The 27413-nt window shown below is 37.5% G+C and overlaps 1 protein-coding gene and 1 long non-coding RNA gene across 2 annotated transcripts; both read right to left on the bottom strand.

The window, feature by feature from the left end:
• Positions 1–29: 29 nt before the first annotated feature.
• On the bottom strand, positions 30–26818 carry zmynd11 (zinc finger, MYND-type containing 11). The gene is made up of 16 exons (XM_032564922.1): positions 26635–26818; positions 22591–22726; positions 18001–18160; positions 15905–15928; positions 10909–11070; positions 10306–10383; positions 9136–9228; positions 8397–8484; positions 7523–7578; positions 7324–7401; positions 6579–6697; positions 5774–6128; positions 4780–4854; positions 3630–3908; positions 3362–3547; positions 30–2527 (listed from the first exon to the last, which is right to left on the bottom strand). Exons 2-16 carry the CDS (start codon positions 22719–22721, stop codon positions 2405–2407), a joined length of 2007 nt encoding a protein of 668 aa, XP_032420813.1. The 5' UTR covers positions 22722–22726; positions 26635–26818; the 3' UTR covers positions 30–2404.
• Positions 12671–14197, bottom strand: LOC116721297 (uncharacterized). The gene is made up of 2 exons (XR_004339572.1): positions 12865–14197; positions 12671–12806 (listed from the first exon to the last, which is right to left on the bottom strand). It is a non-coding gene; the product is annotated as an uncharacterized LOC116721297 (long non-coding RNA).
• Positions 26819–27413: the final 595 nt, after the last annotated feature.

Below are 27413 nucleotides of genomic sequence, written 5' to 3'. Positions count from 1 at the left end.
TCAACAGAATAAGGAGAACTGAATCACACTGACTTGTTGATACATTTATTTCCCCCATGTTAGCACATAGAATATATTTATATACATATTGCTAGCTAAAGTGTTGGGAGCATAAAAAAACGTTGCCTTGATTAATGATAGTTTACATGTGAACAGAACAGAAGAGCATGTTCTATGAGAAGCGAAAACAAAGGAGACGTCACACTGACTTTATTCCTGGTGTTTGTACTTTGAGTACAAGGAGAATTAATGCAATCACACAGTAATATTTACAGAAATACCCTGGAATAAGAGCAGGTAAAGTCTGGATTAAACGACTCACTTCTTCTAGCTCGAAACCTTCCTGGGAAATAAAAATCCACGTACTGCATTTCTCAGATGAGTGCAAAAACATTTTCTCTTTACATCCGGGGAGGAAAAAAAACGGAATAAAAACAGATCTGAAGTGGAGTCACATACTTGATTTCATGCAATAATAATAAAAAAAAAAAAAATGAAATGACATCAAAAAGGTTACAAACACATATGAAAAGAAGTAAAAAAAAAAAAAAAAGTTACAGCTGCATGGACGAATATAAAAAAACCAGACGAGAAATTAGGTTGTATAATGTGTAACAAAATGGTGTCATCAGCAAACGGTGTGAGTCTGGAAGGACAGGCTCGTTTATTCAACTTAAAAAAAAAATAAAAAAAGCTGAAATATTTTGACTTGATGAAGGTGCAACAAGATAAACGTCACTATGGCTGATATGACAAACGTTGTACATTGTACAAAACTAGAACTAACAGTCATGGAAGATCTCCGAAATGAAATGTGGATTTAAAGTGGGATTTACTGACGTATTTACACGTAGTGCAACGATGAAAGACGAGTCTGCGGGTCGTCGGACTTTCTGAAAGCCTGAGGAGAACTCTGGCCAAATATTCTGAGAACATAAAAATCCAAAGTTTTATTTGAATTTTAACTAGCTGTGGCTCTTGCATTATTTTTCCATGCTGAAAACAACATCAACAATATTGTTTCTGCGCATTTAATTAACATTCAATGAGAACACAGTCAGAAAAACAAACAGGTTCTGAAACTGAAGAACTTTCCATCCATGATGCAAAACGTTTCATTGTCTTTTCCAAAAATATAAAAATAAAATAAAATTTGATGAAAACCTAAATAATCTGTGAGGAAAAAGGCAACAGGAAAAATTAAATAGGTAGATTTTTTCTCTTGATCATCAGTTAAAATAAGAAAAAAGGATCAGAATTTGGCAATTTCATTGCCTCTTTTCCGTATTAAAACACCAGAACATCCAATTCAGGCAGGGGATAAATGTTGAACGCTCATGTTTGCATAAAGTTTCGTAACGGTCCGTCTCTCCTCGTTTTTCTTCTTGTTTTCACAAAAAAAAAAAAAAAAAAAAAAAAAAAAGAGGGTGAAGCTATCGACATGCATGTTGGCCTCACTGGCAGAAAGGAAAACAGGCACCAACAACAGCAGAACGCAGCGAGAAAGTCTTTAACTAGCGCACACCACGAGAAAAATGACACAGATGACGTTCGCAAAAATATACATTTGATCGTCCAGGCAACGTGTCCGATCTTCTCAGGTAGGTTCAACAAACCGGGCAGAGGGGGATTAATCGGGCAATTTTAGATTGTTAAACTCACAAACGAATTAGTCGACTTTTATAAAATTCTCCAAATTTAGAGCAATTTTTAAACCTTTTCTTTATCTTCAGACTCGTAGAAAGAGTCTAGTCAGCAGAGAAGCCAAACTGGTGCACATTTATACCATTTATGATATTATTAATCTACAGTAAGTGGAAGATTTACTTGTCAACTGGCTTTAAAAGTTAACATTTTAACCCTGTTCCCAATGAATGATTGAGGACAATAAAATTTTAGGTAGACATGATAAAAAAGGTGCATCCACCGCCATAGATTTATAGAAAACAAAACCAAAAAAAAAGACCTAACATGACTTTAAAGTCTGTAAGCCGAACCACTGACAGTTCAGGTTGCTACAGATGAAAGCAGAGTTCATTCAGTAAGGAAAAAAAAAACATTTTCTTAATAAATCCAGGTCATAAAATGTTTTCTATTAATGCTCACTTAAATAGACGCAACATCAGTATTTCATTAAAGAAAACATAAAAAAAAAACAACAAAACATAAAAATCTCTGCAGTGGAGAAAACTTCACAATTCAGGAGAAAAGAAAAGAAAACGATGGCTACATTAAATAAAACGGGAGCAAGTCATTCGCCACGCAGCAGAAACATCCGGTCCAACCAGTTCCCAGGGAGAAACGCTGTGTGTGTGTGTGTATGTGTGTGTGTGTGGGCATGTGTGTGTGTTGTTCACTGACTGAGGGTGGGAGCCAATGAGGTGCGAGGAGGGGCGGGGCTTGTTCATCTCTTCCTGCGGCAGGTTCGTTTGTGGTCTGCGTGCCAGTGCTCCTGCTGACACTTGATGGAGCAGTAGGAGGTGTTCCAGCAGCAGTGGTACATGGCCTCCTCTTCACAGTTATAGCACTAAAAAACAGAGCACAAAACACCGTTGGCTATGGTTTATTTATGATTAAAAATCCACATCGCTTAGTTGTTGTTTATTTAACCAGCTCGACAACAAACAACAAAGAAGCATTTTAGTTGAAGGAGCAGCATGTAAGTTTTATAAAAATGTACCAAAAACAACCAATCAGAGCCAGGAGGAGGGGCTTAGCGCTGCCAATCAACATCATGTAATCGCTGCTAAATGTGCTAATGGCAGAGAACGGTGGCCATGCTAACTAGCATTAGCACTTATGCTAGCTGCAGCTTAGCAGAGAGCAAGCGGGGAGGATGAGCAGCACCACATTGAGGGTGATTGGCAGTGCTAAGACCCGCCTCCAAGCTCTGATTGGTTGAGAAGGCAGAGTAGCTTGATTTTTCAGATTATCTCTTTCATAAACTATCATAACATAGTGACAGTTTCAACAAATAAAAAAAAGATTTTATAAGTTGCAGCTCTAATCAAATAAAGGAGTTTAATTTTTTTGTTGGGAAAGGAAGTGTAGATCCAAAACTTCAAAAAGGTTTTCCTCAATAAAACAGCAACAAAGACAAACTTCGTCCAGCCAGCCAATGATAAATTTGCACTTATAAAAGCTAGCTCAGTAGCTAGCAAAGCTACATTAGCAGTTAGCGGTAGCCTCAAATCACAGAACGCAATGAAGATTCGACTCAAACTTTTGCCTGACAGAAAAAAACATATACAAGATTAAATATTCCTACCAAGACAATATTGAAAACCTAACGATGTTTTAAGGCGGCGCGGACACCAGAGGAGGATTCTGTCGGAACCAAGCGTCCGTCAGACTGACTCACCCACTGCTTCTTCTTGGTCTGGGAGATGAGCTGCTTGTGTTGGGCCACCAGCTTCTTCACCTCCTCCACCAGCTCCTCTTTGCACTTCTCCTTCACCTGTTTGCACTTCCTCTCCATCTCCGCCTGGACTCCGGCCACGGCCTTGCTCACCGCCTGACGTTTCTCCTCCTCCATCTCGGCCCGAAGCTGCAGGAGAAGCACAAAAATCTGTTTTTTAGAGGAAAGAAACGGTCGGTTATTTCTGGGAGAGCTTCAGAACCGAGCGGACCTTCTCCAGCGCCTCCCTGACGACGCGCTCCGTCTCCCTCTTGTTGTCGGCCTTCATCATCTCCTTGACCTCGCCGAACACCTTGCTGTATTTCTCGTGGCACATGTTGTGGCAGGGCCCCTCGCTGTTGGTCTGCGTGCCGCGGTGCAGCATGCGCGGCGAGCCGCCGCTCGCCTTCTTGGTCTGCGTCGACACCGACAGCTTCTCTGGCGGTGGCGGCGCCGACAACACCGGGATCTCCTGGCTGGAGCTCACCGCCTCCATCTCCGGCTCCGGCTCCTGGAAAGAGCGACCCGGTCCGGTTATAGAGCAGAACTCGGGGTCAGGTCAGCAGCGTTTTACTCCATTATTTTTCTACCTTTCACATTTTTCTGTTTTTTTATTCCTGTTTTCTTTTTGTTCTTCTATTTTAAAGTCTTGATTTTGAACTTTATAAGTTATAAAGTCTAAAACATTCTTGAAAAATCCGTAATAATCTCCCTTTAAATTGTGATTAAGGTGCTAAACAATCTGCTGGACATTAATTTGTCCCCGAAACTGTAATATTGTCATTTTGAGACAATTATCAAACTAATATATTGAAAATGGCTTAAAGTTGTTCATTTTAAATATCAGGAAACTTTAATTTCTAATGAACAATTAACATCGGAACTGGAAGACATTTTAAATATCCAAAAAAATAAAAATAATAATAAAAAAAACCTAAAGGAATAAATAAAATGCAAATAAAAACCAAAGACAACTAAAATAATAATAGTTTATTAATTTTTAAGTGACTTTATGTGTTATGTAATATTGTTTTTGTTTTGGTCTGTCTGTCTGTTTATCTATCAAATATAATGGATTATGAAGTCTAACCAAATTTGCCCTTTAAAAAAAATAAACATTTTGTGATCATCCAGCTCATTTTACATTATTATGCTATTAATTAATTTATTGACATGCTTGTTCCACCTAAAGATTGTGATGAAATAATAACATTAACATGTATTTTAATGACTTGATGGAGTCGTATCTTAATAAAAATTAAATAAATTCTCTGTTCATGTTGGATATTTAATCTCCACCACAGATTTAATTTTTTCAGTCTTCTGAAAACTTTTCAGATTATCCAGTAAGTCGGTTTGTAACAAACAATCTGCTGACTTACGCTGGCTTCCTCTTTGGGTTCAACAATTAGAGTCCTGCGGCTTTTCTTCGCTTTGGGCTCCTGGCTGCTTTTCAACTGAAAATTACAAAAAAAAAAACATAAATCAATAAGATTATTCTACAGAAGGTGCATTATGGTCCATCCAGTTGGATCTGAGTCTGGGGCTCTTCCCAGTTTTTTACTCAGTTCTTTATCACAACAGATAGTTTCACGCCTAGCAACAACTCAGTTCAATTTTTAATAAAAACAAAAACAGTATTTTCTTCTTTTCACATTGAAATTCTATTAGTTTGGCTGCATTTTATTATAGCTGGACTTAAATTTGTCAATTTGATTATATCTCTTTAAGTGAGACTTGTTGGGAATCTAAATAAACTAAACTGAACTCAAACAATAAGATTAGAAGTTAAACTAACAGTTTTATTGTTTACAACTCTGCTGGCGTTTTCAGTTTTGATGATTCTCAGTTAAATAGTCCAGAGCTGAGCTCAACAATATAGGATGTCATCCAATATGTCTGCAACCACAGAAAGTAGAAATAATAGATGTTTTTCTGCCAAAAGTACTGTTGTTTTACCACTAGGTGGCGCTGTTGGACCTGTTACAGATAACAGGATTTGTTTTGTTTTCCAATCAAGATTCAGTTCAATTCAGAATCAAATTAATCTGCATTCCTTATTTGTTTAGTTCATTACAGTAATTAACTTATGACTCCAAAATCAGATAAAAACATAATTAATACTGTTTTGGTTGTCAACAATTAACTGTGAAAAACATTAGACATAATTATTGACAATTTATTGACCAGTAAAATTTGTCATTGTGACAGGCCAAGGTGAAATCCCTTTATTTTGTGTTTATTTAGATACATTACGGTAATGGATTTATGACTCCAGAATCAATTAAAACAGAAATAATACTGTTTTTGTAAGCAGCAGTTTTTGTGGTAAATATTGATCGTAATTGTTCTATTTATTTCTGTGACCCGACTCACGTGGCGGATCTGCTCGTTGCTGGTGGACGAGATGCTGGACTCGGCTTCGTCCGTCCGCTCCGGTCTCTGCGTCCTCCTGCTGGCCGCCTCCTCTTCGCCCTCTTCTTCCTCCTCTACCTCCTCTACCTCATCTTCGTCTTCCTCCTCGTCCTGCTGCTGCTTCCGCTGGTTCTGGTTCGGCTGGTGCGGCGCGGGGCTGTCCTCCATCTTTGTCTTCCAGAAGCGGCCCTCCCTCAGGAAGCGCTGGTACACCTCTAGCTCCTCGCACGCCTTCTTCCAGCCGTTGCTGCGCTTCACCTGCAGCTGCTGGACGCTCACCTTGATGTCCTGGATGTTCTCCGACGGGATCCACGCTCTGCGGACCGGACCCGAACCAAACACATAAGGATCAATGGAACCACATGAGGAAACACTGCTGGAGAATCAACCGATCCGATATTAAGATCTGTATCGATCTCGATATTTTAAAGTTTAAATCAGGTATCAGTGACAATGTTCCAAGATCTATTCAGTCTATTTCTATGCTTTGTGCTCTGAGTGACGTCATGCTTTATATTTCATCCTAAATTATATTTAGGATTCAAATTCTAAAAAGAAGTGTGAAACAAATAGGAATGTGTTTAGAGCAGTATTTGTGTTTGTGTGGCTATAACTGCTGTGTGTTTTTTAAATGAAAAACTTTAAGTCAGTTCAGCTGTTTTTCTGAATCGGGTAGATATCGGCCGATACTAGACCTCAGATATCGGCATCAGAAACACTGGATCGGTGCTGGATGGGTGAATCCCTGTGTGTCAGCTGCTCTCACCTCTGGTGCTGGTGGCCAAAGAAGCGCACATCCACCTGGTTGTCTTCCCTCTGCAGGACTTTGGCGGGCCAGTAGCCGAAGCCCTTCATCTTGGCCCAGACCAGGTCGTGGCTCGGAGTCTGCAGAGGAAACAGAAACAGAACCTCAAAACTTCAGAACCTCAGAACTGCTTCTCTGCATCTGAAGCCGTCGAGCATTTTCAAGTATGAATAAAAAAAATCCTGCACAACACAAACTTTAAGTTTGTATTATGTAAGGCTGCAAACTAACAATTATTTTAGTAACCGATTAATCAGACAAAAATAAAAAAAAGACACATTGTGTAATTTTTAAATTAATTCACTCAAGTCTTTTCTATTCAACAGTTGAATTACATTAAAAGATGGAAAATAAAAAAAAAAATAAATTAAATTTTGTTTTTAAAAAATGCCTAAATTGCATTAACATTCCAACTAAGTAAATATAAAAAAATTCCACTTGAGTTTTGGGTAAAACATATTGACAGATAAAAGTGTTTTTATCTTAAATTCAAAATGTTTTGGCTTAATTACTGCTCTGAATATGTTGCTTTTTCAGTAAATGGTCATTTTTGAGTCTGTAAACTCCAATTATCAAAATGTTACTAAATTGGTTGGTTATTTCAATAGTCGATTCATCATGAATAATCTGATTAATCATTGGTTCAGCCCTGGTACAGTTATTTGTGTGATAGTTAGTCAATTAGCTTTGGTTCGGTTCTACTCACACAGGGATAACAGAACCAGTTTTCAGGCCGGGCGTTCGACAGGTAGAAACAGTTCTTACACAACACCAACTCATTCAACTGCAAGAGACACAAGAGGCAAGAAAGAAAAAAGTTTAATGTAAATATATATATTTTTAAAATCGACACTGATCGTTGAAAGTGTCGTTGCTCTGAGCGTGAAGGAGAAACTCCAGCGTACCTCGTGGCATGTGTCGCTAAAGAGCAGCCGTGCGATCTCCGCCTGGTCGCTGTGAACTGCGACAAACACAGTGAGACAAACCGCTAAAGTGTTCAAAATTAATCTGTTGTTTTCCAACCGGCAGTTTTACAGTGAAGATTATAAAATAATCCAAATTATTCGCTGATTTGTTTGAGAGTTCATCTAAAATACGTGAAAGAAAATTCATCCTGGGAAATTTTAATACCTTGACCTGCTATTGGCTGGCTTTTGCAAAGCAACCAATCCAGGAGCAGCATTTACTTTCCTTGGAGCCAATTGGCTGAACTGAAGACTACAGGTATTAGCTTCTGTGGTAGCGCCAAGATGGCTTCCTCTGAGCATATTAATGCATGTTGAGGTTTATTTGGCCTATAAACTATAAAAATAGGCAGTTAAAGTTTTTTAGAGACATTAATTTAGAGATCAAGTATTATACCTCAAGAAGTTTCAAAAAGAAACAAAATATTTCATGACCATTTTATTAACAGCAGGTAAAAAGGATTAAAAATAATATATAATATAAGAATAATAATTCTCAGTCACAAGACTGAACAATTTTGTTTATGGTGGTTAAGTTTGGAGGAGGATGTGAAACTCAGAAGATCTGATTTCATTTTTAGAGATGAAGCTTGATGAAACTACCACTAAAACATTGTGATGTTGTCTTCATACGTTTTGTAAGATTTGCTTCCTTGGAAAAGAATAAATACTTTAAAAAATGTTTTTATTCACATGTTTCAGCTTTTTGTGAGCGGTTATAATGTACATAGCATCGGCAAACATCGGCTATCGGCCACAACAGCAGTATTAGTATCTGTGAGTTATCAGAATGCAGTGTGAATGTGTGACCCACCTCCATACAGGATGGCAGTGTTATGAACGATCATCTGAGCGTCAGCTTTGAACTCCTCGAAGGTTTTGTATTTTCCTTCAGTCAGATTCTGAAACAGAAGGAAACACATGGAGACAAAACCGACACAGAGAGGAACATTCACACGAACGGTGTGCGACTGTGTGTGTTCGATCACCGACATGGAGGGGTTCACGAGAGGCCAGTGTGCTTATTAACACACACACACACACACACACACACACACACACACACCCACACACACACAGGTCTGGGCAGGAAGCCAACATTTCTGGCAGAGGTTTGCTGCTGTGATGCTCCGCTGATCAGAACCCAAAAACCCAGTTCACCCACACTACAGACAGAAACCCTCCCACCAACACGACCAGCCGTTTGGTTGTTATTGTTTCTATAACTATCTGAATTGCTGCTTATTTTAAAAATGAATTCAAACTTGTGGAAATTTACAGTATTTTTCATACTATAGTCAACAAAATGTGTCATGAAGAGGAAAAAAAAAGTTAAATATCTCAGGGCTCAAAAGTAAAGATTTCTCGACTCCATGACAGAAACTCATCGCCTTTTTTAAATCTCTTCATACAGAGATTTTATTTTTCTTCTTAAAATGGAAAATGTTTGATAAGCATTAAAGTATTGATCTTTTAATAATCCTGTTTGTTTGTTTGATGATTAATCTGTATTAGAAACCAATCAGATGGTGAAATCGGGAGCGGAGTTCTACCTCGTGGATGTTGGAGACGTCCAGCGCGCTGTGGATCAGCCGTTTGTACATGGGGTGTTTAGTGTCTTTGCCCTTTTTGTTCAGATCCACCGCCTGCAACGGAGAGCAAGGACAGACAGGATTTAATGTGAGCTCGTAAAGAGGAGCCGGAGCGAGCCGACGGGGAAAACGAAGAGGAGGAAATGGAGAGGAGAGTTAATGATGAGCTTCAATGTTCCTTCACAGGGGAGAAATAAAATGAAGTCTAATGTGGAAACAAAACCAGGACGTTTGAGCTTGATTCAGGCGGCAACCTGTTAGTTATTGTTGGAAGTTTCACTGCAGTAGAGATTTAAATCCAGCTGAAATGTTTAAACTAATAAATTTTCTGGGTTTTATTCATAAGTTAGTGGAGAGAAAACAAGTGAAAAACAGCTGGATCTTACCATTACCACCACCAAGAAAATGCATTTTCATTTTCACACACGCTGCTTGTGGAAAGTGTTTCCACATATTAAATCTTTTACATAAATTACTTAATATTGGACTTTGAAACACATTTCCAAAGTCTATAAAATGCTCAGTTTAAGTTAGTCTGACCTTTCTAATATTCACTTTATAAAACATCTAATAAGGTCAAGCAATAACATTTCTGTTTACGAAGATTTAATGAGTGACGTCAGGATGTTTTACAGCTTGCTTTTTGTTAGATTTTGGAACTCCCAGAAGGGAGGATTGAAGTTAAAAAAAACAAAAAAACATTTTTGAAATATATTTTCTGTAATTTGTATTTTCTTTTTTAAAAAAGAAAGGAAGAGGTAAAAATAGCTAAAAATCAGAAAGTGAAAAACCTGAGATTGTATTTTTCAAGCCAAAATCATCCAATTCTAAGATCTAATAAGCCTGTTTGTAATCTAACAACTAAAAATCTAATTAAAAAGCCACAGATCAATGTGAAACTGCTGGTGTTTAAGAGGACAGTCATCATTAAATCCATTAAAAGACTAATAACAGAATATAACTTCTAAAAAGCTAAAATTTTGCTCTTTATGTCATCAGTGGACAGATAGAGCAGAAAACGGAAAAGATTACTTTGCATTTCCAGCTTCAGGAACAAAATAACATTGATATGCAAGACATCAGTGGTGTGAATATTGTGACAACAGAGTTATGAATATTAGCATTTCTTACCCTCTCTTTCATCCGCTGGATGATGAAGCGCAGGTATTTACCCATCTCCTGTTTGTTCAGGTTCTTCTTTTTACTTCCCTGAAGGAGGGAAAAGGACAGAAGTCGGCTTTAAAAGACGGCTCCAATATTTTAATAACTTTTTTCCAAACATTATCACCTTCCACTGGCTCAGACAGTAGCTCAGAGAACAGACTTCAATAATTCTGGTAGTTTAGAAATCACTGAACAACTTGGCAGCAAAAAGAACCAGAACCAAACATGGAGAAGCAACATCCAGTTTTTATGCACAACAAATGTGGAACAAACTTCCAGAAAACTGCAAAACTGCCGAAACACTGAGGTCCTTTAAATCAAGGCTAAAAACCCGCTTGGTTGGAGTTGCTTTAGAACCATAATAAATGAAACACTGACCAACATATTTGATGTGTATCAATGATTTTGACTCCACAAAATGTAACATTAATTACTGGTTTCTGAATTGGTGACTATTTTTATGTTTTTAATGATGTAAATCACCTTACAAATTTGATTAATTTATTGAAATCAGCTTCATGGATGACTTACATAAAAACAAATAAGCATCTGTATTATTAGAGCACCTACCCTGCAGACGACGCACTGCCAGTGGGAGCCTCCGTCTCTGGGTTTGCACTCCTCCGACAGACATTTGAGGTGATAGACCCGGAAGCAGTTGTCGCAGGGCAGGACGTCGCCTGGCAGGTGGCAGTCGAAGCAGTACCAGTCGTGGCTCTCCGCCTCCCAGTCCTGCAGAGGACAAACAGCAGAGAACAAGTCTGGGTGACCCCCCACCCCATCCACGGCTGAGCGCAGCAGGGGAGGAAACGAGCTTCTCCATCCTCCAAACTACATCCGACATGTTTGTTCTGCTGGACGGGATTCAGGGTGTTTCTAAAAAAACAACATCTATTCCCTAAAATCTGCTCTGATTGATTCCTATCCAGGATTTTTTTTTGCCATAAACCACCATTAGTGCTACATTATGAGATATTAATTAACAGGAAGCATTCTCTGATGTTAAAATATGCAACCAACTTTGACCAAAACTTCACTGGGAGTTAAATTTCTGTCAAACAATGAAAAAGTGCTGCAATGCAACAAATCTGTGTCCTTGGTTAAAACAAAAACTAATGGATAAGTAAATATTTTACACTCTGAACAGGCAAGAATAAAATTTTATACTGAAAACGTTTGTAAAACGTTTAAAGCTACAGGATGAAAAATTGTGTATTTGGTAATCATATATCATATAGAAATTGTTAATAGTAGCTTCTTTTGTAGATGATAGGATCAATGTTAGAATTTAATACAATTCAGTGCTAAACAATTATGTTTCAGTAAATGTTATATATGTATCTAAACCACTAAATCCCAACCTATTAGATCAGATAAAAACCCAGATAATTTGATGAAAAACCTAAGAGTGCAGGTATTCAATCTCAGGATGAAAATAGCAAAGCTTGAGTTATACTTTAACCTGGCAAGAACTTAAATTTGTTTCCATTTACTAATCATGACGCAGTCGGACCAGCACCTACACTGTGATGTAGTTTATCAACGATAACCAGGAGATTTTCGTGTCCACACACTCGTCCCGCTCCAATTCCTCCCACACAACGTCTGGGCAGATTTAGGAGCAGAGCGCCAGAAATTTGTATCAAACTGCAGCTTATTAAAAACTAAACAAATTAATAAATCAAAGCTCTCCCTGTTGTGCTCATGACCTGCTGATGTAGCTGCTGTAAGGTTATAAACGCAGCAGCTGCCATGCACAAAACATCCAGCAAAGGTCTGGTTTCTGCATTTTAACATTTCTAAAACTGGAAAACTGGCCACATGAACAAAAAAACACCAGGATCTTTAAAGAGAAAAACACTGAAGTAGCCCACTCAGCGATCGAGGTATGTTTTTACTGCAACAATGACAAAATCTGAAGCTTAATTAGTGAAAACTAAACCCAATAATGCTAAAATAATGTATGACAGGGATCTGGAAGTTCCCAACGGCAAAACAAAACAGAGAAATCACACCTGTCTCATCTTTATTGCATAACTCTGAGTTGTGACACAAAAAGTTATAAAACGTAGCGAAGGGATAATGGAGAGGTTCCATTTTTGCAGCTTCGATGGAGCAAAGAACTAAATAAATCCAGATTTATTCTAATTTAAAACCGATTAAGGCAGTATTATGCGTGTTCCAGACACAAAGTGCCGTTTTATAGCACAGTCAAGTAACAAGGCTTCCTTCAGTTGTTAGAAAAATGTATATATCAAAGATGACAAAATAAATTTCACTGCAATTTATCGACTTGAAATTGGGTCTCTGTCGCTTTAAGAAACTCCTGCTCTTTCTGAAACTCCGCCTTCAGGAAGTCATCACAACATGGCTCCTCTCTTAACCCTTTAACGACGTTTCTCTGAGAAGTGGCTCCTATAATGAGCTCAGAAGATGTCTGCTAATTGCTGCTGGCTAGTCTGAAGGAACTGAATGGGGAGGAGCTGCAACATTCCTGGTATGTTATGTTTTTGATGGGGGAATAACTTTAGAACATGATATAAAGCTAAAAAAATTATTTTACATGATACTGTCGCTTTAAAAGGTTTTAAATCCAAATCTATTTATTCTGAAACCCACAACAGATTTCCCAGAGGACATCTACTTTCTCTTCACGGGTAATAGACTCTTCACCAGCACAAACACTTGAAAACATGTGGATGGTCCTTGTGCTCTTCAGAGTCAAGAGCCGCTCTCCTGTTGCTACTCTGATCAAAGATAAGTGGCATACTTCAGAGAGCTGCAGCTCTGAGCCAAGGACACGCTGCCTGAGGTCTACTTCAGATCAAAGCGTTTCATCAATGGACAGCATACACGCACGGCCACTTCATTAGGTACACCTCGCCAGTATCGTATGTTTCATAAAGTATAATCAGCAGGGTGTCAGAAACCTCCGTCGAGGTGACATGGCCGCCTGGTGCAGCTGCTGCAGGTTGATGCAACCAGTGGTTATTAAAACTACTGCTTCCTTTATTCCACTGGAGATTTTATCTTTCTGTCAACAATTTCTCCTAAACTCTTGAGATAGAAGAAAATTTCAAAATAATCTCAAAAAAATAAAATAAAATAATAAAATAATAATAAAATCTCAAAACAACAATATTGTCGTTTATCGCAATAGCTATTGGGAGAATTTATAGTACAGGAAAATCATCCATAATGATCAGCAGTTTCTGAAATATACCACGTTCAAACTCTTGTGAAACAAATGCCGTTGTTTGGTTTTAACACCAGGTCTAAAGTTAAGAAAACGGCCATCACCACGTTTAGATCAAGGTTATGAACAAAAGTTAATGAAATAACAAAACGCATCGGACTGATGCATCATTCCTCCAACACACCAGAATCAAATGAACGACTCGTTACCTCTGCAGAGCTGACTGACCCACTGCTGCGGTTTCATTTAGGTGTGTTGTTGAAGGAAGCGTCTAAATGTTTTAGGAAAGCGGTTTTCTAGGGCTGGATTTGAGCTCAACCTGCCATAAACAACCTGATGATAGAGATGTGAAACACCTGCACTCAGTATGGAATAAATTTAAGAAATATTTTTCAACTGAAGGATTTGATAGAAAACATAATTTTGAGGTTCTTTCAGGTTTAGAATATTTAAAACAGACAATAGTTTTAAGCTGTGTGGGACAAATAAACAAGAATAAATCAAACAGCCTGACCTTTGACACCTAGCTTAGCACTGTCCACACTTATTTACCAGCTACATTCACTTGAGTAACTTTTTTAGAAAAAGAAAATGTACTTTTAGGAGTATTTCTACTACACTGTACTTTTTACTTGTGAGTAGTTTTATTATGAAGTGTTATTTCTCTTGAGTAAAATTTCTGGATTTTCTACCCACTGAATGAAAAGCAAACATGTTTTAACCAGAACATTCACCAGACGCACACTTGCAGTTTTTGTTATAGTTTCCTAAGTTTTTTATTCAAAGAAACTGATTTGAAAAAAAAATATTTTGGCTGATTTTGTTATTTTTGTTACTTACATCAATTATTGCCATCTTTGTCCCTAAAATACCAAAATTTCCACTTAATTTATATTTTGATTCATGTAATTTTTAAATATTAAATGATTGATAATTTGATCAGTTACTCTGTACTTCACTTTTTAGCAAATACTTTTTACTTTTACTAGAGTAAAAATTTGCTGAAGGTACACCTCTGTTGCTAGCGGCAACAATTATTGCCATGGACACATTTACTCTTCTTACGATTGAAAGATGCTTGCAGGAATAAAATTATTTTTCAGTACAAACCATTTGAAGAACATCTGTACAAAATATTTTAGTTACGTTTATTTGTTCATTAAAGTATTACATTGACTTCCTCTTGTGCAAGTTTGAGACAGGAAGTAAAGAGGTCTGGTCATGTGACATGAAATTTATTAAATAAAATTTAAATTAGCTGCCTAACGCCAAAACAATGCTTCCAGAAGTGAAAAAAAAAAGCCTGGCAACAATTGTTGCCGGTGAGATTTAACAGGTTTTTAATTTTTGGATACAGAGCAGCAACATAATAATGCTTTAATCAATTAAATACAGGATACATTTAAAATAAAACAGCTTAATTAGTTTGAAATACTCAGCAGTTTTTCAGGACCTGATCATTTTGGTGAAACCTGGACTCAATCCAACCTGGCCTGAGGCAGAGTTGAAAACTTTGGTTTGTAAAATTTATGTTTGGGATGGAAACGCAGCAGGTTTCTGATTAAGGAGCAAATATTCCTGAGGTCAGGCAGAGGACGCAGCTCAGGCCAGCTGGACTGAATCCAGGTACCGGCGGAGGGAGAACGGGCCTCCGGCCTCACCATCACACTCTGCTCTGTCCTTTCAGTGACTTCTCTCCTGAAATAACCAGCAGGACGGGTTGCTAGCAGCAGGCAGAGACAGCTAACCCCTCCCACAGTTCCAGTCAGAGCAGAAAAAGCATGCCAGACAGAGGCAAGATCACAGCAGGACACACTTCTTCTGAAAGAAACTGCAACTACCAAGCTCACTAGGGATCGCTACCGACCTGCAGCTAAGCTGAACCTGCTTGAGGTCTCATGATGTTATGATTTGAATTATTTGCAGGATGTTTCTCCAGTGGAGAAGCTTCAGGTTTTGGTTTGATTTTAACTCAAGCAGCAGCAAACCTGCAGGTTGGCAGCCAGCACCTGTTTCAGTAAAATCATTGCTCACTTTCAGGAAAAGTAGCCACAGCGCTGCGTCAGACCGTCGTGAAGCTTTTTTACAGCAGAGCTGAGCCCAGAGCTTAAGGCTGAGAGGAAACACGGAGAGTCATGCAACTGGAGGAAAAATGTAAGATTTTCCACCATTTTTTAGTTTTAAATCAACCTATGTGAATTTTTTCTGCAGCCTGCTGGGAAAAAAAAGATTCACTCCGATCCTTGACGGCACCGTTTGTGGCAGGACTGATTTTGATGATGTTAGTTGGGTGGAGGGGGAGGCGATGAGGGGCAGCAGAGGATCAAATGAGAAACAAACCCTGGTTGGAAACAACAATGCAGGCCTTACCTTGCTGCCCTCGGCTTTCGGCTCCTGTGATTGCAAGTGATTCAGAGAGGAGTGTTTAAATGATGCTAACATGACTGCAGCTCCTCTGGACATCACAAGCATGACCTAAATCTGCATTTTTCCACAATTATACATATATTTTATAAGGATGTAACTAACACGATCTGCAGAATTCACTGTTCGTTCATGATGAAAACAAAATGCAGAGATAAATAGGAGGTCAGAACAAATGTTTCTGGTTTTGGCATTAAAACTTTTCCTCTTTTGACTGATTAATCCAATATTTCTAAACGTAAAATACGACAGGAATATTGCCAGAACTCATAGACAACAGATAATTACAGAAATAATCAAACATTTCATTATAATTTCAGAAAAATTGTCAAATTGACCAGGTTTTGCTAACGTTCAGCTTAGTAGTCAGTAGTAAATGTAAAAATCACAACTAAGAAACAAAAACATGAAGGAAAAACATTAGGAACAGATTTGAAGTACAGCGCTTTGCAAAAGTATTCAACCAGAAACTTTTGTTGTTTATGTATTTTTTTGGGATTTTATGAGACAAACTAGTGAGAAGTCGTGAAGTGTAAATCAATAATTCTTTATTCACTAAATGTACTGGTTCCAATCCAATGGCAGATTATTTCACTTACAACAAGACATTTTACTATAACTGAAATAATCTGCCAGTTAAACTAGTATTTTTAAACCAACATTTAAGGAATTACTGATTTAAAATAAGCTTTTATATCTTTGTGAAAAGTTACCATGCAAGTTAGAAAACTTGAAATAAGACAAAACTAAGACATTTGCACCAGGAACAGTCACAAAAATATTACAAGTTTTTGCAGTGCAAAAAAAAACTATCTTCCATCATTTTGTTTCCATTTTTTATCACATAAAATCCCCTTAAAACAATAAAGTTTGTGGCTGCCTTAAGTTGAAGGTGTATGAATACTTATGGTTGTTAAGTTTTGTTCTAATTTCTCCAACAGAAATAATTTCAGCGCTTTTTGTCAGCACTCCATTTTGTTTTGAGACGTTTATCAGAATAAAAATGAGCTCAAGGACGATCTGCAGCGATTTGCTGGAGCGGAGACTCGTAACGGCGTGTTGACAGATGGTCTCACGCCGTCTGCTGCGCTATTCGTTACTCATCACCGTCTACGACTGCAGTAACAGAGGACTGCGACATCTGCAGACGTCGCATCTGCCCCCACATCAGTCTCATATGGTAACAGATTCATTTATGGTGAGGGAATCTCAGGCATCCTCACCTTTATGGTGATTTCCACTGAGAAAATGTAAATAATCTTCTGTTTTCAGGTATTAAAAAGCCTACAGGCACGACTAAAGGAGCCAAAACATTGATACATTTATGAATTAGGAATGCACTGATCCACTTTTTTAATTTCTGATACCGATATCTGAGGCAGAAAAAAACTGTGCTTAAAGGCTTAAAACATTTATTTTTTTTCCAACACAGATATAAATGTACTGAATTACAAATGTGTCTGTTAACGCTGTGACAGTACAGAACACGTAAATACACCAATAGCTTCACTAACTTGGTCAAACATGCAAAAACAACTTTAATTTATAAAATAAATAATAAAGAAACTGAAACTGGAAGAAACAACAGGTTGACTATTTTGGTGAAACGTAAAAATAAATGGCAACAAACCTTTCAAATTGTTCAGAAAGTTCAATTAAAAATTCTGAATATATTGTAAAATAAATAATAAAGCGTGACATCACTCAGAGCACAAAGTATAGAATTAGACTGAATAGATCTGCTCTTATTGGATTGGACACATTGTCACTGACATTCAATCTAGATTTTTTTTCGATATCGGGATCAATACAGATATTAATATCAGTTCAGTGCATCTCTAATATAAATCAAGTTACACTAACCAGTGAACCCTAAACTATCTCACCAGATTTTACTAAACCATGTGTGTAAAAGGAAATGCAGGTTACTACGATTAACAAATGAACAGAAATAAATGAGGAAAATGTGTTTTTTTCCTATCATTTTGTACGTTTTTGCTCCCTGTTACCTTTAGGAGCTGGGATCCGGTTTCTGGACTCACCATCTCATCTCCAGGCAGCCAGTAGCCCTCCTGCTCGATGCCGGCCTTGGAGCCCTTGCAGCCGACGGTGAGGGTCTCCACCACCAGCCCGTCCTTCACCGCCAGGCTCAGCTGCCGCGCCGTCTCCTTTGGGTGCATGCTGAACACCCGGCTCAGGTACCTGCAGACAGAGCCAAGAAAAGGCCTTCAAGATGTTGCGCCTCGAAGGCGGGGCTAAGTCCAGGCGTTTTGAACAGGTCAATGGTTGCCAAGGAGATTAAAGGATTTCTCAGACATACATGAAATAACCAAGACAACATGAGGGAATAACATTATAACATGATGTAAAGCTAACTAAAAAAAACAGTTTCATTTTACATGATACTGCACCTTTAAAAGAAATAAATACAAATTTTGAGATTGAAATGTTGAGGCTGAACAATATGACCTGCATGTGGGTCACTCTCTTTGCAGACTGCTGTTGTACTGAGATTAACGAAAGGGTCTATCCAAAGCCTGCGTTTCAGTAAAAGTTGCTAAATGTTTGTGGTCCTACTAACTGCTACATCAAGCATAAAAACTACTTTGTGTTGTACCTAAAAACTTTCCATTTTAAGATTTTATTAGTGGAAATCCTGCCCTAAAAATGAAACAGTATCCATCTGGTGGGTCAGATTTGTGTCATTCTTAATCCTCAAAGAAATGATTCCAAGGACAATGAACTGGCCCCTCGCCGCGCTTTGAACACCTTTGCTTTCTGCCTCTGAAAAAAATTGAGGTTTGTAACATTTTGGAAACCTCAGAGTTATGAGAAGAGAGAGAAAAAGTTGGCAGACCGCATCAGCTGGATTAGAGAAGTCATAAATATACAACATGTTCTTTCAGCTTCAAAATTTTATGTGCAACTTCTTTCTCTCTCACTTTTTAACAACGTTCCTGCTTGACAGCTGAACTTTAATTTGAAATTCTTCTCTGATTCCTGCAGCTGCCTGCTGACTTGCAGGGAACCTCAGTGTGAAAGGTCACAGATCCTGAGCTGTGGCCTTGAGCCAGAAGGTCGCCGTCTGTGTTTGGTCGTTAACAACGTGGGAAAAGAGCGGAGCGTGCCTCATGGCTGAACCCAGGTCAGTGAAGATTACAGAACGAAACGGTCCGAGCGTCAGGAAGCCCAGGGAAATGATTCAACTCATTAAAAAGATGAAGACTGAACGTTTCCTGCAAGCAGCTGATTAACACAGAACAAGAAATAAATCAGCCAGACTCTGGATCACCTGCTATAAATATGTGTTTGTTAAGTTTATGTATTGTTTCATGGCCTCACACTGTTTTATTGATTATTTTCATATTGAATGTTGCATTAACTGCATTTAATTGAATGAATTATTAAATGGAAAAATCTAAGCAGAATTTCATGTTTTGTCAGGAGTTTTCTCCAAAACTGTTACTATTATAATCAGATAAGAGGTGGACGAAACAAACTTAAATATTTTGTGACACTATTGTACAATTACTTCTTTTTTATGTAACTTTTGGTATGACATAGCTCCGCAAATCCTCCTCTTAAAAAAATCTGTTTTTTAGGCCACCAGTCACATAAAGAAATGTGATTTGCATCCCTAAACTGCACAGACCAACTACATTTAATCATATTTTCAAATGTTTTAATATCTAGTGATGCTCTCAATGAAAAAGAAAAAAAGTAGCAGAAAATTGTGAGACGAACAATCCCAAAAATACAGACAACTTTGGGAGGTTTTAAACATCATTAATTGAAAATTATTGTGACAAGAATTTATTTAAATTCTTACACTGCAAAAACACAAAATCTTAATAAAAAAAAAAAAGCAAAACAAAACTATCTTACAAGTAACTGTTCAGTAACATATAGGAGCTTGTTTTAAGTAAATAATTCCCTAATATTGATGAAAAAGTTCTAGTTCCATTGGCAGATTATTTCACTTATAATACGAGGAAAATTTCTTAAGAGTAAAATAATCTGCCAATGGATCTAGTAATTTTTCATCAATATTAAATAATTATTGACTTAAAACAAGCTCCTATATGTGGCTGAAAATGCACTTTTAAGTTGATCCACTTGAAATAAGACAAAACTAAGATATCAGCTCTAAAACCTAGCCCAATAATACTTGGTAAGATTTTGTGTTTTTGCAGTGTCTCTTGATAAACGATACAATAAATGCCCATCCCTAAACAAAACATGAAAATAAAAACATATTTGTCTCATTTAACAACATAAAAACCTGTATTTGTGCTCTTCTTCTCAATAAAAAACCAGTAGGATATCTGCAGGTAACTGAACCTTTTTGGTAATAAATAACTAATTGATCTGAAGCTGTTTGGTTGGCTAGCCGGTTAATCATTCTCCCACCGCCGTCGCCCTCGGTTCCTCCAGAGCCGAAGTAATCACCGCCACCTCGCCAGCCGCTGAGCTCACGCTGAAATTAAGCTGCAGAGGGGCGAGATAGGGTGGAGGCCAAGAGAGAGAGAGAGAGGAAGAGAAAGAGAGAGGGGGGAGCTATCCGTTGCATGCCGCTGCGTACTGTTGCCACGACAACAGCCACTCTACGCCGACACTCATTTGGCGAGCGGCCAGCTCCCAAGGTGCTCGCCAACTTGCTGAAAGCGTTTGGTTTGGTCTGCAGCAGCGGAGCTGTTCATTAATCTGGACGCTGAGCCATAAAGCATGAGAGCGGTGGAGGATCATCAACCCGCCACTGAGGGAGAGGTGATGCATTATGGGATGGATGAGCCTCATGTTAGCAACGCAGCAACAAGTATTGATCACAGTTTTAGTGGCTTCTTTGTCTGATGTTTTTAACATCATGTTGGCAAGAGAAGGAAAAAGTGAACCAACCAGAAGCAGCTTTTTGGAGATTTCTCCAAACATTTTGTAAATCAAAACACATTTTGAGTTTGTGGAAAATCTTCTTCCATTTTTACCTTTTAAAAGCACTGATAACTGGACTCTGGCCTGAACCTTCAGAGTCACATAAAGTCAGCCTTCTATCGCCTGAAGAACATTTCCAGGAATAACTAATGTCCCAACAAAACCTGGAAAAACTCATCCATGCATTTATCTTTAGTTGCATTGATTACTGCAACAGTGTCTTCACAGGTCTGCCTTAAAAAAAAAAAAAACTTTTCACTAAACCCAGGAAGATAGACACTCCCACTGGCTCTAAAGACGTTAAAATACTGCTGTTAGTTTATAAATCACTGAACAGTTTAGCACCAAAATGCATTAAAGATCTGATGTTGTTGTATCAACCTTCCAGATCATTCAGGTCTGCAGGATTTACTGCACACATCTGGAACAAACTTCCACAAAATGCAGAACAGCTGAAACACTGAGTTCATTTAACTCGAGGCTAAAAGCCCACCTGTTCAGAGCTGCTTTTAGTGATATTAAATTGAACATTGACCAACATATGATTTTGATGATGTATAATGTTTTTATGAGGTAAAGCACTTTTGAACTGCCTTCTTGCTGAAATGTTCTGTACAAAGCAACTTGACTTAGTAAAGAAGAGAAAATCCATCTGTAAAGCCAGAAGAAGCAGCATAAATGCCATTTCTCAGTTAATACTGTTTACTTTTGCCTCCATGTGTAACACAGAATAAATCCAGAATGTTTCTGAAACCTGAAATAAAACAAACTGACAGATTTAAAAAGAATCACAATGTGGAAGAAAACTTATTGTCTGATTCAGGAAATTATTTTTATTGACATTAATCACCTTTTATCAGATACATCTTGACTATTGTTTTAATTAATGTAAATTAGAGATGTATGATTTTAGGAAAGTATTTCACTGCAATACTGTTACCTATTAATATTTCTTCCACTCCATGAGCTCCAACATTATCTAATATTTTTCCAAACATTGCTTTGTGACGGTGATATTCTCAATGAGAATTGCAATTTGATATATTGTGCAGCGCTAATGTAAATTATTAATTTAAGCCACGTTTGTTCAGCAATAAATTGACATTAAACACTGCAAAGAAAGATCTGTATTCAATACAGTAACATCTAAAAAAATAATACTATGGAAGACGTTTAATATCTCAGAAAGTAATACACAGATTCATAAGAGTGAAACATTTCAAGATTTTATTTTCTGTAACTTTGATGATTACTGCTCATGTGTAATGAAAACCCAAACTTGTTTTTCTGTTACCTTTATAAGCTACAATGTTGGGTGACAACAAACACTGAACTCTTCAATATTTGCAGTCTTGCTTGTCTTTCATTAAAGTTTTAAAATCTAAAATCTGAGCAGAACATTCAATGCAAATAAAATCCATATCAATGGACCAACACTTTTAAAGTTTTAAATATGATTCAAAGTTTGATCTAGAAGGCGAATGCTCTGCTAGTCCACTGTGTAATCAAGTTCTAGTGACGCCATGTTTCTTTGTCAAAGACCACAAACTCCTCCAGTTGCTGCAACAAACTACTAAAATTCAAAGTTCTGAAGTTTGTTGCGTACAGATTCGGTAGAAATAAAATTGCTCAAGCAAATAAAAAAAGAATCCTCTCCACAAGCCACCAATATTACCCGTGATGCTTATCTGCGATGAACTTACTTGGAGATCCGGTCCATGTTTGCGATTTGTTTCTGGTTCCGAATGACTTCGATGGCTTCCCACACGTACTGGACCACCTTAGGATCCGCCTGCCTCTTCCTCACCACACGGGACATGATCTCCTTATTCATCACAGCTTTAAGAGAAACAAAAAACACAGAATCAGCATCAGTTTGATTTATTTAGTGATTTAAAGTCAGAATTGGCAAAAACACAGAAAAGGAAACCGTGTTTCTGAGAGTAAGAGGGCAACTAATAAGGAAAGAAACAGATGATTCTGTTTTGGCATAAAAAAATTATTCATTTACTGGCTTTTAAGCGCAACTAATGCAGGACAATGTGACATAAACTCTGTTTCTATTACAAACGTGCACAAATCTTTAACGATATTCTGCTGTCATAAAAACATACATTTGTAACTGCAGTGTTTCCATGAAATAAGAAACGTAATAAAAAAATACATGTGAAAAAGTTTGTTCACACAATAAAAAAATACCAAGCCATCGTCCTCCAACCACTTCCTGTCTTCTTTGTTAGTTTGCACCAGTGGCAACACCTTGTTGTTGATCATGTGACTCATGATGCGAAAAAGTGTTTCCATCACCGTTTTGCAAAAAGTACCACCAAAACTCACAGAAATTAGTTTTTGTTTTGTTTTTTTTAGAAATTGGCATTTCCATTAAGCAAATTTATTTTCAAACTGTCAAATTGTGCAACTATATTGTCAATGCAGTTAAATTAAAAGATTGTCTATCACTGTGGTATTGATTAAACACATTTATCTAGTTTTGACATTTTATTTTAGTCATTAAATCCCCACAAAAACATAATTATCCTTCTCACCCCAAAAATTCTAACAGAAATTTCACAGCCTGTTGTTTCAGCTCCTGTAATGAATGTTTTTTTAGTCAATGAATTCAAATTACAAACACAACAGTTCCGCTTCAGGTACACAATTGCATTTTTTATGGAAATCAGCTGTTTATTTCTAGTCTGAAAGGCCTAAAAGTGTATTTAATACAAGGTTACAATACAGAGTGGATATAAAAATATAAAAAGAATGAACACTGCTGTTAAAATGCCAAGAAAAAATAATTCTTTTCAAGGGGAAAGTAAAGTAAATACATTTTTCTGGCTTTGTAGAGACAACAGTCTCTTCTTGAGTCGATGCTTTGGGATACGGCGGGATGATAAAAGCTTTTTCAGACAAAGATAAACATCCAAGTGCTGCTAGATTTTGCAAAAATACCTTCATGTTTCCAAAAAAACAAATAGGAAAATATTTAATGGTCTAAAACCAAGTGAAGAGGAACTTCTATCAGTACAAACTATAAATCTGAATCCTGGCTTAAAGCTCAGAAGTGGCCTAACTAAAGCCCAGTAGATCTGATAGGAGCTGAGCAGCTGAGATGTCCTCAAGTTCAGACAAATTTAAAGTGTTTTTCTAAAGAAGAGTTTAATTGGATGCACATTAATGGAACTACACATTTTCATTTTTTCCCTCCTGAATTAACTGACTGCTGTCTAAATAAAATGTACAGGTCATAGTCACAACAGGAATACGTTCATTTTTATCTCAACTATACATAAAAACAAATCCGTTTCTCCACAGCAGGCGCACATTACACCTAAAAAGAGTTTCTTTGTAAAGAAACGGTTCTCAGCAGAACTTCCTTCCTGTGTTGCAGGGGGCTGACCTAACCCAGTATCTTAAGAAATCCAATTTCATGCAATGCTCCTCTAAACCATCCATGAAACCAAAGATGTCACTTTCATAAATCTCAGCCACAAGCTACACATAAAAATAGTTAAAGTGCGCTGATTGCCCTGAAGAGCAGCGAGCCTCAGTGGAGACGTTTAACAGAGGAGGAGGCAGCAACAGACGTCAACAAGGATGAACATCCTCACATTTTCTGTCATGGAAGCACAAACTACAGTTTACAGAGACAAAAAACAACATCTGAGGTTAGGAGACAACCAGTTCACAATAAAATAAGCTACTAAAGTCTAATCATAACCTGGAAAGTGTGATTCAAATTTTGTGCAAATTTTTTTCTAGAGTGTCTTTAAAGGAGAAACTATTTTAAAGTTACTGAATCCAATCATCTAACTAGAGAGGTTTAGGAAACTAATATAAGAGGCTATTTGTTTGCCGTAATAACATCAACAGCATGTATGAGCTTTGGTAAAATAAGCACTGGTAACCGCTGTTATGTTTGGGAAACAGTGGACAAGTTTCTGACAAACATATTATTTTGAAAATACATTATTGTACAGCGAATTTCAACAATTGACTCAAGTTTTTGCCATTTCAAAATGATGTAAAATAATGCAGATTTTCTTATATTGAAGTTAGAAAGATGCAGCGACTGAAAAAAAAACTTTTTATCAAAGCTAGATGAAGGCGAAAATATTTTATAATGTGACCAAATCAAAATCATCCGACTCAGTTATCTATTTCTGATAACTGCAAAGTGTTTTTTATGTCATAATCTTGTAAAGTATATAGATTTTTTTAAGTACCTTTTGATATTTTTGTGAACCAATATACCTAAAAGCTGCTGTTGCACTTGTATTTCCGCTCTGTGGAACAATAAGGGATATTTCTGTTCCATTTGTCTAAATTAAGTGTTTTTGGACTAAACTACCTGTCACACAGACTGGTAGTTTAGTTGAAGTCTACCAATGCAGATAATTTGGGTTAAGAAATCAGAACAAACAAAACAACAATCAAATTACTTTCAAAATTGACACCATGAAGCATTGTGTAGGAATCATTTAACATTTTTTAGCTCATAATCGACTAAAACTGTAATAAAGCATGTGACAACCAACCCCATGTAGCCAAAGAGTCGCACTAAAAACAGAGATGAATTTATCCTAAGTGAGTTCATCAGTGGAAGGATGGATGAATAATGATTAGAAAAGCAGGACAGGTGGGTGGATGTACAGAAGCGTGAAGGGACAAATGGATGGATGCATAAACAGACAGATGGATTTATGATGTGGTGCAGTTCCAAGAAGGTCTTGGCTTTGAAAATGAATGGCTGAATGATGTGCCTTTTCTATAATAGAATGACAACAGAGTAATGTGTTGGAATAGAAGCATTTTCCATGCTTTGCTTTTTCCATTCCTATCCATATATGAACAAGCCACACTTTTCTAGCCTGAGTTTGGAACCATGCGCTTAAAACGGGTTTGATTTTTCATTTGATCAAAAAAACAACCAAGGGATGCCTACGGAAACATTACCAGGTTTTTATTGATGACATAAATGACTCCTCATTGACTCCCAATCATCAGTGATATTCTGTTCAACCAGTCCGGCTGTCTAAAGTGTGCAGCTCCAGGTACAGAGTTTGGCACCTCACTGACCATTAAACCCGCCAACAGCAAGATTGATTGTGTTATTTACACCAACTGACGCCTTCTGGGACTGCAAACCTCGGCGGTTCGATATAAAATTGTGACATAAAACCAAACTAGACAACAGTCTACAGTCATCACTTGAACCCCGGCAACAAAGAGGCAGCTGCGGAGGCCATTAAAAAGCTCGGTGTAGCTTCTGCTAGCCAGCGAGCTAACGCCTGAAATACAAATAGTCACGACAAATATATACTAGTGAATGAATAATTAAATAGTCTCTGCTGGGGATATAAACAATGACACAAAATGGCATCAAATAATGACAATGTTACAGGAGCAGTAACGTTTTTGCAGCGAGTAATTTGTTTTTTGTTAGCCAAGCTAAACTGATACGTAGCACTGTTAGCCGCTTAAGCTAACAAACTTATCAGCAAACGTTGCCAAAATTTATAATCAATGAAAATAGATGGACATATTTATAGAATATACTCGGAGTAGTTTGTTGTCACAAAGTTTTCTCGGAGAGAAATGTGCTAACTTGATTTGCTATAGAGATCCCCGTGTGCACAATCCTTCATGCTAAGCTAACAGTGCTAGCGCCTGTAGCTGCTGTCTGTCTGGTCGCGCAGTGTTTGAGTCACTGAGCCATTTTTCACCACAATGATCACCAAACTCACCTTCGCCACGGACAGTGGCACTAACACACGGTGTAGCGGACAAAAAAAATCCCAGAAGGATGGAACACCAGGCAGCTTACATCAGTATTTCTGGCGCACCGGGCAGAAGATGGTGCTTTTTGTCCAGTTTGCCACCGTTACAGCAGCGCTGCGATTGGGAGGTAAACACAGAGAGGAGCAGGTGAGCTGCAGGGAGACCTCTAGTGGTGGAACAGCGCACATATTATGGCTTAATATGTGTATATTAAGCAATATAACACCACATATTATGTTGTTATAATTCACAGCACAATTCTCCTGTTTTTACAAAGCTCTCTGATCAATTCAGTTCTGTCTAGCATCTCAGGAAACTTTTCACAATAAGCAGTTATACACTGTACTCTCCATTATAATATTCCTAATAATATTCACTTAATGATTAATCCTGAGCTCATGGCTGCTTGGTGCTGCATCTTTATTCTTACGGTTCGACAATTATGGGACATTGCATCATAAAAATATTTAAATTATGCAACGTTATGTTATATTCCACAATGTCACACAATTCATAACTTGTTGCTTTTTAATTGGTTTTCCTTACACAGTAACTCTGAACAGATACATGAACTGTGAGGAGCTCGTGGAAGTCTGCATCTATAAACTGATTATATACTGTGTATATATGTAAATATGTAATTACAAGACACAAAACACACAAAGACAGAAATAATCAAACAAAATTGTAATTTTATTTACAATGAATAAAAACACATTCATTATATAATGAATCGATAATAAGC

This window comes from Xiphophorus hellerii, chromosome 6 (assembly GCF_003331165.1).
Source record: "Xiphophorus hellerii strain 12219 chromosome 6, Xiphophorus_hellerii-4.1, whole genome shotgun sequence".
Taxonomy (NCBI): domain Eukaryota; kingdom Metazoa; phylum Chordata; class Actinopteri; order Cyprinodontiformes; family Poeciliidae; genus Xiphophorus; species Xiphophorus hellerii.
This window is presented reverse-complemented; position numbering and strand designations above follow the sequence as displayed.